The sequence below is a fragment of the Oncorhynchus kisutch genome, linkage group LG9 (genome assembly GCF_002021735.2).
Source record: "Oncorhynchus kisutch isolate 150728-3 linkage group LG9, Okis_V2, whole genome shotgun sequence".
Lineage (NCBI taxonomy): Eukaryota > Metazoa > Chordata > Actinopteri > Salmoniformes > Salmonidae > Oncorhynchus > Oncorhynchus kisutch.
The window spans coordinates 616385-631588 of record NC_034182.2 but is presented as its reverse complement, the minus strand read 5'-3'; the positions used below and the strand labels follow the sequence as shown (position 1 = coordinate 631588).

Sequence of the window (15204 nt, the reverse complement as noted above, 5' to 3'; positions counted from 1 at the left end):
AGAGAGAGCAGTGGATGCGAGCTTCCTATTCCATTATATTATGTACCTTACCAAATAGTTATCAAAAATTGAATAGCCTAACGGACTAGCCTTGAAACCCGTTTAGATGGAAGCCTTTAGTCCACTGTAAAAACACTGCATGTGAGATAAAAAATGTCCCCTGTTGGCCCTACAGTTTATTACATGGCTTTGCATTCTTCTGCTTCAAGTTCACAATTGCAAAAGCTGTTTTAATAGGTCTAGTTAACCCATAATAAACTTTTTTTTTTACAAAAATCTTGGGGCAAAGATTTTGACCACAACGTTGATAACAAATTTTACATTGGCACTTTATAAGGGTCATCCATATTTATATCCTATAATGTGTGGGGTTATATATTGTGGTTCGCAGCTTGACTTCCAGACAATCGAGTCTGAATAGACTGGGTTACATGAGAGTCAGGTACAGTAGGCCTACATGCAATATTGACATTTCTCCTATCAGACCACTACGTCATCTAGAAAAGGCTGATAGGGTATATATTTGTGAAGTCGCGCGTGATTCCTGTCAGTGGCGACCTGTGCAACAGACAGGTGTGAATTGGCATCCCCTCAGACTCCGAATATTCACATTTTACAGGTGAGGTGTTTTATGCACTTTACAATCAGGTCAGTGCATTTTGGGGATGAAGTTCCTCATATAACAGTTTATTATCTTGTTTATCAAAGGAACATCAGCGCTGTATATTATACAGGAATTATCTTGTTGTTTCATTTGATACGGCTCTGAAGAACCAATTGACATGTGTGGAACGAATGTGGACCTGTCAAACGAAGGTAGGTCTATATTCAAACGAAGGACTAATTATAATGTGTTATTAGATTACTTATGTCATTGAATTGAGTGGAGACATTTTTTCCAACAATATGCAAAGAAATGTTGATGCATAAAGCGCTAAAAAAGGTTTAAATCTTATAAAAGCTATTTTATTCTGTTCTATTCTAAGGGAGCGGGTGTGTCAATCAGCTTGGTGGGGTGTTTCTGAACGGGAGGCCGCTTCCAGCATATAAAAGGAGGAAGATGATCGAACTGGCATCGGAAGGTGTGCGCCCATGCGAGATCTCCAGAATTCTGCAGGTGCGTATCAGCAGGCTTATAAGAGCTCGTGTTTGCGCCCTATTCGATATTATTCGATACATGAAAAGCATCATTTATTTTATTATTAATTTAACTTAATACGTTAAATAGTTGTTAAATGCTGTGCTTTCAATGATCTAGTAGTACTTCTGTTATTGTGCTCTGATGGTGGATATAAATCGTGCGTCAATTCATGAAAACCCAAATGTGCACTCCGCGCTGGCAGGTGTCAAATGGCTGCGTCAGCAAGATTTTGAGCAGGTACCACAAAACCGGCCTCCTGGACCCGATGGCGACCGGAGGTAGTAGACCTCGACTCCTCACCCCCGAAGTCATCTCGAAAATAATCGAATGCAAGACGAAAAACCCAACAATATTCGCCTGGGAAATCAGAAAGAAGCTCGCGGCCGAAAGAATCTGTAAATCGGCCAAAGTTCCCAGTGTAAGTGAGATCACAAGCTACACCAGAATGATACAAAGTGTGAACAACTGTGAGGGAAATAACTATATTTTTCGATTAATTTAAGCATTATTTTCTCCTTGTGAAAAGGTATCCTCTGTAAACCGAATTCTCAGGAAAATTCAACTCGACTCTGCGATGTTGAGTGTGGAGATTTCTGCGCACCACCCCAGATACCCAGGTAGGCTACACATCGTACATTTGGATCTGGGAGAAATACACACATGTATGCCACATACACTGTGCGCAATTTGAAAAACATAGCCATATTGTATGCATACTTGTATGCATTCCAGGTCTTCTAGTGGAGACCCCAACGCAGTCAGTAGTGAAGGAGAGGGAGGAGATGGAGACAGTTGAGGTGAACGAGCTCCAGCCTCCCCGGCCCCCGCATCGCAACCGCACCACCTTCACCCTGGGGCAGTGCAGAGTGTTAGAGCAAGGTAGGCCTGTACAGTAGTGTACTTTAGGCAGAACAATGTCCTACTTTTACTTCGACAACTGTTTATGTACATTTAGGCTGTGTGTTTATGTGGAGTGGATACATTAATGATTAGGCTTAAACGACTTAGTTTGATTGGATGTATTCCTATTTCAACTAGGCTTGTTTTAGAACAGTTGGACAAGTTGTTATCCTTTCAAGCTTTAAGTGCTCTCTCATTCTATTTCTTCCTCCCAAACGGAGCAGAATTCACACAGAGCCACTATGCAGACATGTTCACCAGGGAAAAACTGGCATCTGAGATACAACTTCCAGAGGACACCATCAAGGTTACACGACACAAACTATGCATACAACCTATGTCATTTCCTGTAAATGTACCTGTAATAGTGAGCTACATCTGTTATAATTGCCATTCCCCTTTGAAGGTGTGGTTCTCAAACAGAAGAGCAAAATGGAGGAGGGAAGCCACGTATAAGAGCAGTGTCCACGGAGCACATAGTGAGTGTGTGTATTTTTGTTTATTATGGATCCCCATTTGCTGCTGCCAAGGCAACAGCTACTCTTCTTGGGGTCCAGCAACATTAAGGCAGTTAAAAACTATTTAAAATATTACATTACATTATATTTAATAGCACTTTTCACAACACATTAAGTGTGTTCCCTCAGATACTACTCTACAATCACATCTCTACAGTACAAAATCCATGTGTATGTGTGTGTAGAGTGCGTGTCTTATCATGTGTGTGTGTGTGTCTCTTCACAGTCCCCGCTGTTCCTTAAGGTGTATTTTTATCTGTTAAAAAAACAAACAGATTCTTCTGCTTGCATCTGTTACCTGATGTGGAATCGAGTTCCACGTTTGCCAATTGGTTGTGCAGCCAGACGTATTTGCCATTCCTTTTGCCTCATCTCTCTAAACCATCAAATGTTTCAATTCATCAATCCACAGGGATTTAACCGTTTTTACAGTCACTTTCTTAATGGGTCCATGCTTATTAGTAACTGGAAAAATCTATTTCATAAATGTGTCAAGTGCAGCGTCTGGTTGCTCCTCAATACACTGGCATTACACTGGGGTAGCAGGTAGACTAGTGGTTAGAGCGTTGGACTAGTAACCGAAAGGTTGTAAATTTGAATCCCTGAGCTGACAAAATCTGTTGTTCTGCCCCTGAACAAGGCAGTTAACCCACTGTTCCTAAGCCATCATTGAAAATAATGGCTGACTTGCCTAGTTAAATAAAGGTAAAATAATTCCACACCACAGACAAACAAATATTCTTCAAATCAACAACAGAGGAATCACTACAACACCTCTTGTATGACCTCTCAAAGTATATTAGGCCCAGCCTTCAGAACGGTGATATGGCTACTACATTGTGATCACTACATACAATGGATTTGGATAGAGCTATAAAAGCACATTTCTGCTGCATTAGTAAAGATGTGATCAATACATGTTGCTGACTTCATTCCTGTGCTGTTTGTAACTACCATGGTAGGATAACTGATAACTGGAACCAGGTTGCAGGCACTGGTTGCAGTTTGAAGCTTTTTCTTGAGTGGGCAACGTGATGAAAGCCAGTCAATATTTAAATCAACTCAGAAAATGTACCTCTGTTGGTATCACATACATGATCAAACATTTCACACGTTATCCAGATACTGACTGTTAGCAGTTGGTGGTCTATAGCAGTTGGTGGTCTATAGCAGTTGGTGGTCTATAGCAGTTGCTGGTCTATAGCAGTTGGTGTTCTATAGCAGTTGGTGGTCTATAGCAGTTGGTGGTCTATAGCAGTTGGTGGTCTATAGCAGTTGGTGTTCTATAGCAGTTGGTGTTCTATAGCAGTTGGTGGTCTATAGCAGTTGGTGGTCTATAGCAGTTGGTGGTCTATAGCAGTTTGAGAGAGAGAATAACAGTTCACTTTTCTTTCTAAAGCTTCATTGCTGATCAACCAAAAGAACAAAGATTTCCCTTCACTGAATTCAATGACAACAACCAACTCAATGACTCAACAGGTACATAAACAAGCTAAGCCCCCTGAAATATACAGCATTTTTAACACCATATTGTTATGCAAATTGAGTATATACCGCTACAATTAAAAACAATTCATGTGTAGTTAAGTGTTAATAACCTTGTAGCAAGTTACCAGCTGACTAACTAAATGTTATGTTTATCTTGTTTGTGGTGTCATTTCAACTGTGTTTAGACTCACTGGGGTCAGAGGGAGAGTTTGGGAGTACAGTTTGACACTTCATGCTCAGAAATCTCCCAGAGATATGGTCCAGCTACTACAATAGAGAGAGGTGATTAAGCGTTTATTATGTTTGTTTTTTATAAGAAGCCCTTCTTCTGGAGACCCACTTACCATGCAGGTTTATGCTCCAGTCCTGCCCTAACTCAGCCAACTCCACAAGTCAACTACTCCGTTTCTTAAAGAGAACTTAGCAGGTGTGTTACAGGAGGGCCGAAGCAAACTCCTGCACATTCACCAGAGCTCCAGGATAATTGGCCAACCCTGCTTTAACCATTTCAGAGATGTACCTATAAAACACAATGTGTAGAGTGAATGAATGCACTACCTCACCTACAGGTATAGGAGGAACAGAAGTGTTGGGCTATAGAGGCATCTCCATTCCGCTTCCATCCTCAGCATCTCAATACTCAGGCAGCAACACGTTCCCATTGGTCCATCCCCAGGACGAGAGGACTCCATCGGCTCACCATGCAGAGAGATTCATTTTCCCATTGGCTCATCATTACACAGACGTGAGGACAGTCTTCCCATTGGCTCATCAGACTGAGAGGATGGGACATTCACTGAACTATCATTGGGATGATGGGTCAAATTTCCAATTTGTTCATCACCAAACAGATGAAAGGATTCTATTGGCTCATCACAGGGAGAGGACTGGTGGTCCATCGCTTATATGACAGAATGTCTCTCCCCTTTTCCAAAACACTTTTCTCTGAATGTCAGAGCCAAACATTCATACACACACACACACACACACACACACCTCTAAGGCTCTGCTGATTACTACTGGGCAGGGTATGCAATAGAGTGGGTACAGAGACATTCCAATCGTGACCTAATGTGTTTAAAATTACATTTCTACAGGCTATTGCAACATATCTCAGTGAAATGTATGACCTTTTCTGTTTTGAAAAGTATTTTCAGTAATAAAAAGCGAGTTTGTAATAGTTGTTATTAGTCCATTGTTGATATACCCACTGAATTGTATCATATCATCAACTCTGAAGAGTTGAGAGACTACCATCTTTAGGCAGGAGAGGGAGACAGAGTCCTATGGATACATTATTTCTCTCGCTGCCAAGTTAATCAGCTTGTTTGAGGGGATCAGTTTGAGTGGGCACAGAATCGCTAATCTTGATCACATAATGCAAAGTTATTTTGGATGCAAGATGCTTGGTAGATCAGTGATTCTGCAATGCAATCCATCTCAAACACACACAATCTCTCTGAGAGAAAGAAGAATGCTGACAGTGGAGTATCTCTTTTCTGTCAGTGCTCAGTATCGCCACAAGAAAGAGTCATACCCTGAGACCCAGACTACGGTATCCCTGGGGGCCCAGACTACGGTATCCCTGGGGGCCCAGACTACGGTATCCCTGGGGGCCCAGACTACGGTATCCCTGGGGGCCAGACTAAGGTATCCCTGGGTACCAAGTCTATTGTGTAGACTGGGGCCCAGACTACGGTATCCCTGGGGGCCAAGACTATGGTATACCCTGGGGCCCAGATTACGGTTTGAATGTCTGTTGCTCCGACTAAGTTGTTACAACAGTGATTCTGCTAATCAAGGTCCTAGTGAGCTAATTGGTAGAGTCAGGTGAGTTAAATTATCATTGGAGCGAGAGTCTGAAGGAGGGTAGTTCTACAGGAGGAAGATTGGGCATCTCTGCTGTACTGCATCCCCTCCACTGGAAACGTGAACCAAAAGAGTTGCCCAAAAACACTCAAAGCCAAGAGACCGTTGTAGTTCTGTGAGGTTTTCCAGTGGCTGTTTTTGAATGAATCTTTCCTCGATTACCCACACACTCTCTGAAAATGTATTGAGGTTGAGCAGGCGAGGAGATGCCTGAGGAATGGCAGAAAGATGAGTTGAGATAGAACCATTAGCTCAGAGAGCGATCCAAGTTCAGTTTTTAAGATGGCCTTCTCTTGTAGGCTTTGGAAGGGAACAGACATACTTCAGCACGGTGACTGAGCAGGATCAACACATAAACACAACACAGGGTCTGAGCATAAACTCCATAGCACTACTTACATATTTTTGAGGTCACTGCAACAAGCTTTTAAATGCTATAAATCATCATGGTTGATTGCTTGATTAAGGTTATTGCAAGAGGATCCCATTGTGTTTACAATGTTGCTCTTGCTTTTGGGAATAATCCAGCACAAGGTTCACAAATTCCTTTTCGAATGCTTTCCCATTAAGATTCTTATATATATTTTTTCCAGTAGTGGAAAAAGTACCCAATTGTCAAAGTAACGATACCTTAATAGAAAATGACTCAAGTAAAAGTGAAAGACACGCAGTAAAATGCTACTTGAGTAAAAGTCTAAAATTATTTGGTTTTAAATATGCTTAAGTATCAAAAGTAAACGTAATTGCTCAAATATACTTAAGTATAAGAAGTAAAAGTATAAATGATTTATATTAAGCAACCCATTCTCTTGTATTTTTTATTTATTTACAGATAGCCAGTGTCCTGTCCTGCTAAGCATTCAAAATGTAACAAGTACTTTTGGGTGTCATTCATACTGTAATCTGAAAATGTATGACGTAAAACGTACATTATTTTCTTTAGAATGTAGTGAAGTAAAAGTTGTCAAAAAAATTAAGTAAAGATACCCCCAAAAACGACTTAAGTAGTAATTTAATGTACTTTACACCACTGTGAATTTACCCAACAGAAAAATATTTTAAGTGGATTTATTTTCCAGACGCACCAGACGTGACCTATTGACTGTTGGGCTGTTAGTCCGGCAAAAGCGGGGGAAAAAGCTATTTCACATCCCGTTACGATGAGGCACAAAGCCTTGGGGTTGGTTCGTGACAAGCCACCGCGGATGAGGCTGAGGTCAGCGCTGACAGGTCGGCCATTTTCTCCTCAACACCGAGGGCTCATGTATCAAATGAGAACCCCACATGACGGAAGAAGCATGCCACGGTGTCTAGTGTTGCCCAATTGCTGTCTAAGCGTGAACTGAACATCTCTAGCGCTGCCCAAACGTTATGTAAGCGTTAACCAAGCGTTGCCGCTCATCCTCTGGTCAGGAACTGGGTCATGGTGGACGGTGGCCATCCAAAACCCATAGACTGAGGTCTTATTGATATGATTGACATGGCAAGTGGGAAAATAATACCCAGAGTAAGAACTTGACCGAGAATATCTTGAATTGTGTTGAGACGGTATGCGTTGCAGAAAACTGTATTGCTGCAAGAATCTTTGTCTGAAGGTTTACTTTAGGAGAGTGACAGACAGACAGACAGACAGACAGACAGACAGACAGACAGACAGACAGACAGACAGACAGACAGACAGACAGACAGACAGACAGACAGACAGACAGACAGACAGACAGACAGACAGACAGACAGACAGACAGACAGACAGACAGACAGACAGACAGACAGACAGACAGACAGACAGACAGACAGACAGACAGACAGACAGACAGACAGACAGACAGACAGACAGACAGACAGACAGACAGACAGACAGACAGACAGACAGACAGACAGACAGACAGACAGACAGACAGACAGACAGACAGACAGACAGACAGACAGACAGACAGACAGACAGACAGACAGACAGACAGACAGACAGACAGACAGACAGACAGACAGACAGACAGACAGACAGACAGATGAAAAGAGTGAAACAAGCTGTAATTTACACTGTAAATGTAATATTAAAACGTGAATATAACAAAATCATATAGTATATAATATAAAGACCCAACCCGACCCTTTAAAAATAGCAGCTGTTATAGAGTTTACAGTATACAAGTTTATGAACAGAGTGACCATATATAGTAAATAAACGATGTAAATAAGACATTGGAAGTGGAAAATAGTTTTTTTTACACACACACTACTTTACATCCTATTTACATAACAGTAAAATACACTCACAGATCTCTGCGCCAATTCTTTTGTACACTGTTGATTCCTGTCCACCTAAAAAGGCACTGAACAGGTCAAATACTGTGACATAGGTTAAACTAACACACTGAATATTTTAGGATATAGAAATTGGGTGAAATTCTAAGTCTTCTTAGGGGCCCAGTTTGAAGAGATCATTAGTCATACAGACACATCTGCTTTCTGTGATTATAAAAATGTCATGACTGGTTTTCAGCACTGAAAAAAAGCTATTATTACATTCCCCTATGTCATTACACTTACTGCATGTCAGTATTGTTAAAAGACAAATGCCTGACAAAGTGGTATGTTTTGGAACACAACCCATACATTTCATGTGGTATGTTTTGGAACACAACCCATACGTTTCAGGTGGTATGTTTTGGAACACAACCCATACGTTTCATGTGGTATGTTTTGGAACACAACCCATAAGTTTCATGTGGTATGTTTTGGAACACAACCAATACGTTTCAGGTGGTATGTTTTGGAACACAACCCATACGTTTCATGTGGTATGTTTTGGAACACAACCCATATGTTTCATGTGGTATGTTTTGGAACACAACCCATACGTTTCATGTAATCCGTATGGCCATTCAGTGTACCTCCAATAATAATGATTGACACACTGAGTTTAGAACATGTATCAAATAAAAAGCCGCCATAATCTTCACCTCTTCTATTAGCGAGACGTGTCGCTTTGTCAACGTCAATCGCTGGCGCCCTCTCACGAGGGCCAGATGTATACAAATAAATAAATAGACTGCACACTACGTTCTAATCCATTTAAATAGAAAACACAGTGTAGAGAGGAAGCAACTCCACTGACATCTGGTGTGAGTGAGCCAAGGAAAGGCCCAGATCTATAAGACCTATTAAATAACACAGAGTGCCAGAAATACACTCAATAAGAAACATCTAAATGTGTACTCTGACCACATAACGCACACGCAACCCACCAGGGGCTAGTGTAGAGTTCCCTCAAAAACTGGAGACATGTTAGCCATGTAGGCTAACTGCTAACGTTTGGCTAAGTAACCGTTAGCATTAGCATTAGTTAGGTAATAGTTACTGAACAGTCTTTCCAAAAACAACCACTTGGTGAATGGTGAGAGTTAGGACCTGTCTAGAAACAACCTTTTGCTCATAGCCGCAAGCTAATAGCCCTACTCTCCAGGTACTGGTGTAGAGCAGTGTATACCAACTCCAGTCCTCAAGTATCCCCAACAGCACACATTTTTGTTGTAACCCTGGACAATCCTGATTCAACTCGAGGTGGGCTTGACGATTAGATGAAAAATTTAATCAGGTGTGCTTGTCCGGGGCCACAACAGAAATGTGTGCTGTTGGGGGCACTGGAGGACTGGAGTTGGGGTGTTGGGGGTACTGGAGGACTGGAGTTGGTATACACTGCTCTACACCAGCACCTAGGGAGTAGGGCTATGAGCTTACGGCTATGAGCTAGAGGTTGTTTCTAGACAGGTTTTAACTCTCACCATTCATCAAGTGGTAACTTCTGAATGACTGAACTTCGAGCCATTACATCATGTGCCCTCAACGTGACCCAGTAGCCACGGACCGTACCAAGTCCTGTCTGGATCTCTCCTCGCATGGCTCTGGTTTTGGTTCTGATCAAATTCAAGTATTTTCCAGGAGACAATACTGAGTCATCCATACCATTCCTATTGTCTTGTGGGCGGAGTGAGAGAACGAATCAATTCACCCCTCTTTATGGCTTAAGAGTATTCATATATTTCACCCCAAAAAATAATCTTTCCATGTCCTAGAAACTATTGTTTAGAAATGTTATTAAAGCTAATGCCTCAATCACAAAGACAGCGTCAATGCATTTTAGTACACCAGAAATACATTCATTTCCAATGGAATGCTGCGTTTGCCTTGCTGCATTGCGTTGCAGAGGCAGTTGCAGTGTGTTCTTTGTGGTGCATACCTTGGATTTATCAAACGTATGCATCACATTGTATGCATAGACAGCTTGACAGAAATGGTAGCAGAAGGTGAATGTTGAACTTTTGTTGCACACAATCCAAATGATGCTAGGTACTACTTTGCGCAATGACGCTATCAGTGTGATCAAGGCGTAACAACCTGGTCCTGCATTAATCAATTTGCATATTATAAGAATTCTTCATATCCTTTTCAGCCTCTCTGAACATGTCATTGTATTCCCAGCCTCTGAACATCCCAAAATATCTCTTCCATTCATGGTGTTTTTCCCCTCCCAAAACTGAAGCGACGTCCAGCCACGAAGCCCCAACATGGCTACTTTCCATAAAGTCAGTTTCCTCATTCTTACATCTCCCAACCGTCTTGTTAGTTAGGCATCCTCCGTTGGAGAGATCATTCTCCATCCTCCCGGCTTGTGGTACAGTCCTAAATATTCCACCCCTCCTCTTACAGTGCTGTGGTCAGTCCTGAATGCTCCACCCCTCCTCTTGCAGGCTAGTGGTACAGTCCTGAATGCTCCACCCCTCCTCTTGCAGGCTAGTGGTACAGTCCTGAATGCTCCACCCCTCCTCTTGCAGGCTAGTGGTACAGTCCTGAATGCTCCACCCCTCCTCTTGCAGGCTAGTGGTACAGTTCTGAATGGAGCGGTTTGGTCTGTGCTTCTTCCAGTAGTTTTTCCTCCAACCTGGAGTAGTGTATGAAGACTTTGTGGATCCACCCCGAGTAGTAGGCCACATTGACGAAGATGGCGGGCCGCCGGGCCAGGGCACAGCCCCGGCCGTGGATGCTCACGCCCACAATGACTTTGCTCTCTCGCTCCTGACACACCAATGGGCCACCGTAGTCTCTCTGTGAGGGACAAACCAATAGCAGGTTAGCGTGGTGCTCATGCAGCCGATCAAAAGGCATTATGGTAGATATACTAATAGCTTGAAGTAATAACTGAGTCACACAATGTCGAGTCAATGCATGTTTCAGATAATTTAGAGTAATGCTCACCTCACACACTCCCTGGTCTTTCCTGCCCCCGGCACACACTTTGCTGTCGGTGACAGGCAGGGTTTTGTTGTGGAGCTCAGAACACCAGTCGTTACTGACCATGGGCAGACTCACAGCTTTCAGTGCCCCCTCATATCCTGTCCCTGAACAGGAAGTAGCCGGAAATAAAGCAGGAAACAGTCAGTCTACTGTCCAAACACCATTTCACCATGTTCCAAACCTATAACCCTAGACAACATGTTTGTCTATATGGTGTCATTGTGGGGGACTTTACTCACACATTCAACACATGATTTCCTAAGGTCTCTTTTCCAAATATCAAGGATCTCTTGATCCAATACCCCCCAATCTCTTCACCACAGCATAGCATGAAACAGAGGTCATACAGAATACACTTAGTGGCCAGTTTACTAGGTACACCCATCTAGTACCAGGTCAGAACCCTTTTGCCTCCAGAACTGCCTAAATTCTTTGGGGAATTGGAAACATTGCTCAATTGGTATCAAGGGACCTAAAGTGTGCCAGGAAAACAGTCTCCACACCATTACACCACCACCCGCCTGTACCGTTGACACCAGGCAGGATGGGGCCATGGACTCATGCTGCTTACGCCAAAACCTGACTCTGCCATCAGCATGATGCAACAGGAACCAGGATTCATCTGACCAGATGATGTTTTTCCACTCCTTATTCACCAGTGTTGGTGATCGCGTGCTCACTGGAGACGTTTCTTCTTGTTTTTTGCACCATTCTCAGTAAACCCTAGACACTGTTGTGGGTTAAAAGCCCAGGAGGCCAGCTGTTTCTGAGATACTGGACTTGGCAGACCTGGCACCAACAATCATACCATGCTCAAAGTCGCTTTGGTCACTCGTTTTGCCCATTCTAACGTTCAGTCAAATATTAACTTTATATAGCAAGCCACGGCCACTGTCTGGAGGAGCAAAGCATTTTGGTGAATGGGGTGGTGTACCTAATAAACTGGCCATTGAGTGTATAAAAGATAATAAGACACCACACAGGGATAAGACACCACACAGGGATAAGACATAACACAGGAACAGTCATGTAGGGCAGTACCTTTGGTCTCTCCCCAGCCGTACATGAGACAGTTGGTTCCGTCTGTGACCCCACAGCCTGCTACTGGGAGCTGGATGGTGAAGGCATGCTCAGAGAGAGGGGCAGGCCTAGGCATGGACACATAAACACATGAATGAATAAATAAATGGTTGCTGTGCCTACAATGCATGATTGAGAAGGAATTAATGGATGGATTGATTGATTGATTGAGTATATTTTTAACATTTATTTTACCAGGTAAGTAAAATGGCTGACTGACTGTCCCACTGAATGAATGAATGCTATTCTTACTTGGCCAGTTTGAGCAGGGCCAGGTTGGATCCCTCCGGGCCACAGACCACGTGTGCGATGCGGAGCCTGGGGTGGTCCAAGGACGAGTTGAGGTGAAGGAGGCCCACCTGTACACTGTACTCACTCAGGTCTGGAACACTGAGGACCACAGAGACTACTGTCAGGCACATTCCAAATAGGGTTGACCACACATTGACCAGTCAGTATAAACTGAACATAGTATAAGAGGTATACGCTGAAGAAAACATTGGCCACAGCTTGTATAAACACTATAATACATAATATAATGTAATACAATACAGTACTGCAGTATTCTACTCTATTCTCTGTATGAACACGTATCATTGGCCACATACTAACCACAGCTACCAGCATCACTAAACTCACACTAGACTATAGAACGCCTCAGCATGCACTCTACAAACTCACTCAATCTGGCTCCTCAACTAACTGTGTTCAACGACCCACACACAGCACATTGCATAGTCAGCAACAAGCTACTGAACTAATGCTGATGCCAATGGCCACAGTCTTGATGGAAGCAAGGTTCTGTAATGTTGGCATGAGGAGTACAGCTAAACCACTCACTAGGAGTACAGCTAAACCACTCACTAGGAGTACAGCTAAACCCCTCACTAGGAGTACAGCTAAACCACTCACTAGGAGTACAGCTAAACCACTCACTAGGAGTACAACTAAACCACTCACTAGGAGTACAACTAAACCACTCACTAGGAGTACACCTAAACCACTCACTAGGAGTACAACTAAACCACTCACTAGGAGTACAACGAAACCACTCACTAGGAGTACAGCTAAACCACTCACTAGGAGTACAGCTAAACCACTCACTAGGAGTACAACGAAACCACTCACTAGGAGTACAACTAAACCACTCACTAGGAGTACAGCTAAACCACTCACTAGGAGTACAACGAAACCACTCACTAGGAGTACAGCTAAACCACTCACTAGGAGTACAGCTAAACCACTCACTAGGAGTACAGCTAAACCACTCACTAGGAGTACAACTAAACCACTCACTAGGAGTACAGCTAAACCACTCACTAGGAGTACAACGAAACCACTCACTAGGAGTACAGCTAAACCACTCACTAGGAGTACAGCTAAACCACTCACTAGGAGTACAGCTAAACCACTCACTAGGAGTACAACTAAACCACTCACTAGGAGTACAACGAAACCACTCACTAGGAGTACAGCTAAACCCCTCACTAGGAGTACAACTAAACCACTCACTAGGAGTACAGCTAAACCACTCACTAGGAGTACAATTAAACCACTCACTAGGAGTACAACGAAACCACTCACTAGGAGTACAGCTAAACCACTCACTAGGAGTACAACTAAACCACTCACTAGGAGTACAGCTAAACCACTCACTAGGAGTACAGCTAAACCACTCACTAGGAGTACAGCTAAACCACTCACTAGGAGTACAGCTAAACCACTCACTAGGAGTACAGCTAAACCACTCACTAGGAGTACAGCTAAACCACTCACTAGGAGTACAGCTAAACCACTCACTAGGAGTACAGCTAAACCACTCACTAGGAGTACAACTAAACCACTCACTAGGAGTACAGCTAAACCACTCACTAGGAGTACAGCTAAACCACTCACTAGGAGTACAACAACTAAACCACTCACTAGGAGTACAACTAAACCACTCACTAGGAATACAGCTAAACCACTCACTAGGAGTACAGCTAAACCACTCACTAGGAGTACAACTAAACCACTCACTAGGAGTACACCTAAACCACTCACTAGGAGTACAGCTAAACCACTCACTAGGAGTACAACGAAACCACTCACTAGGAGTACAGCTAAACCACTCACTAGGAGTACAGCTAAACCACTCACTAGGAGTACAGCTAAACCACTCACTAGGAGTACAACTAAACCACTCACTAGGAGTACAGCTAAACCACTCACTAGGAGTACAACGAAACCACTCACTAGGAGTACAGCTAAACCACTCACTAGGAGTACAGCTAAACCACTCACTAGGAGTACAGCTAAACCACTCACTAGGAGTACAACTAAACCACTCACTAGGAGTACAACGAAACCACTCACTAGGAGTACAGCTAAACCCCTCACTAGGAGTACAACTAAACCACTCACTAGGAGTACAGCTAAACCACTCACTAGGAGTACAGCTAAACCACTCACTAGGAGTACAACAACTAAACCACTCACTAGGAGTACAACTAAACCACTCACTAGGAATACAGCTAAACCACTCACTAGGAGTACAGCTAAACCACTCACTAGGAGTACAACTAAACCACTCACTAGGAGTACAACTAAACCACTCACTAGAATACCAAGCATGAATGATAAGAATGCATTAGGAGCTTAACACAGTCTAGATGGGGAGGAAACAGTTCAGGTCTTATCTGATTGACAGACTCATCTTAAAGTTGGATTCCTGCACTTAAGCCTTTTCATTATCTGTGGATGAGGCCTGGTTTGATTTGTGGCCAAAATGTCTCTCAAACGACTATGAAGTGATTGTAAGTTCACTGAATAAACGCTCCTTCTTAATGACCCTCTTATAACAGTGTGTCATCACAAGGCACAGGAGTTTTCCTGACCGTAATATTACTTACCACAGACACTGTTCCTTTGTAA

The 15204-nt window shown here is 42.9% G+C and overlaps 2 protein-coding genes and 1 long non-coding RNA gene across 4 annotated transcripts in view; 2 read left to right on the top strand and 1 right to left on the bottom strand.

Moving 5' to 3' along the window:
* Window positions 1–782: 782 nt before the first annotated feature.
* pax4 (paired box 4) lies at window positions 783–3526 on the top strand. The gene is made up of 8 exons (XM_031832720.1): window positions 783–816; window positions 987–1117; window positions 1344–1559; window positions 1668–1758; window positions 1874–2020; window positions 2266–2348; window positions 2448–2520; window positions 3522–3526. Exons 1-8 carry the CDS (start codon window positions 783–785, stop codon window positions 3524–3526), a joined length of 780 nt encoding a protein of 259 aa, XP_031688580.1.
* Window positions 3527–3903: 377 nt separating this feature from the next.
* LOC116375212 (uncharacterized) lies at window positions 3904–5186 on the top strand. Its single transcript, XR_004210941.1, has 3 exons — window positions 3904–4038; window positions 4233–4329; window positions 4617–5186. It is a non-coding gene; the product is annotated as an uncharacterized LOC116375212 (long non-coding RNA).
* Window positions 5187–8048: 2862 nt separating this feature from the next.
* The window catches only part of LOC109879074 (hepatocyte growth factor), a 42836-nt gene continuing 35680 nt past the window's right edge, over window positions 8049–15204 (bottom strand). The window contains exons 15-19 of one of the 2 annotated variants that reach the window (XM_031831419.1): window positions 12544–12681; window positions 12253–12359; window positions 11173–11315; window positions 10780–11022; window positions 8049–10737 (exon numbers count right to left, since the gene is read on the bottom strand). In XM_031831419.1, coding sequence (XP_031687279.1) covers window positions 10795–11022; window positions 11173–11315; window positions 12253–12359; window positions 12544–12681 — 616 coding nt within the window. In that variant the 3' untranslated portion in view covers window positions 8049–10737; window positions 10780–10794. Of the gene's footprint in view, window positions 11023–11172; window positions 11316–12252; window positions 12360–12543; window positions 12682–15204 lie in introns of both variants that reach the window. The other variant, XM_031831418.1, reaches the window with a different exon arrangement.

Excerpts from the sequence above, each read along its gene's own strand:
- pax4 (XM_031832720.1), top strand. The coding sequence starts at position 783 with ATGTGTGGAACGAATGTGGACCTGTCAAACGAAG. Across the intron at positions 1,560-1,667 it reads AATCGGCCAAAGTTCCCAGT|GTATCCTCTGTAAACCGAAT; the intron begins GTAAGTGAGATC and ends CCTTGTGAAAAG. Across the intron at positions 1,759-1,873 it reads GCACCACCCCAGATACCCAG|GTCTTCTAGTGGAGACCCCA; the intron begins GTAGGCTACACA and ends TATGCATTCCAG.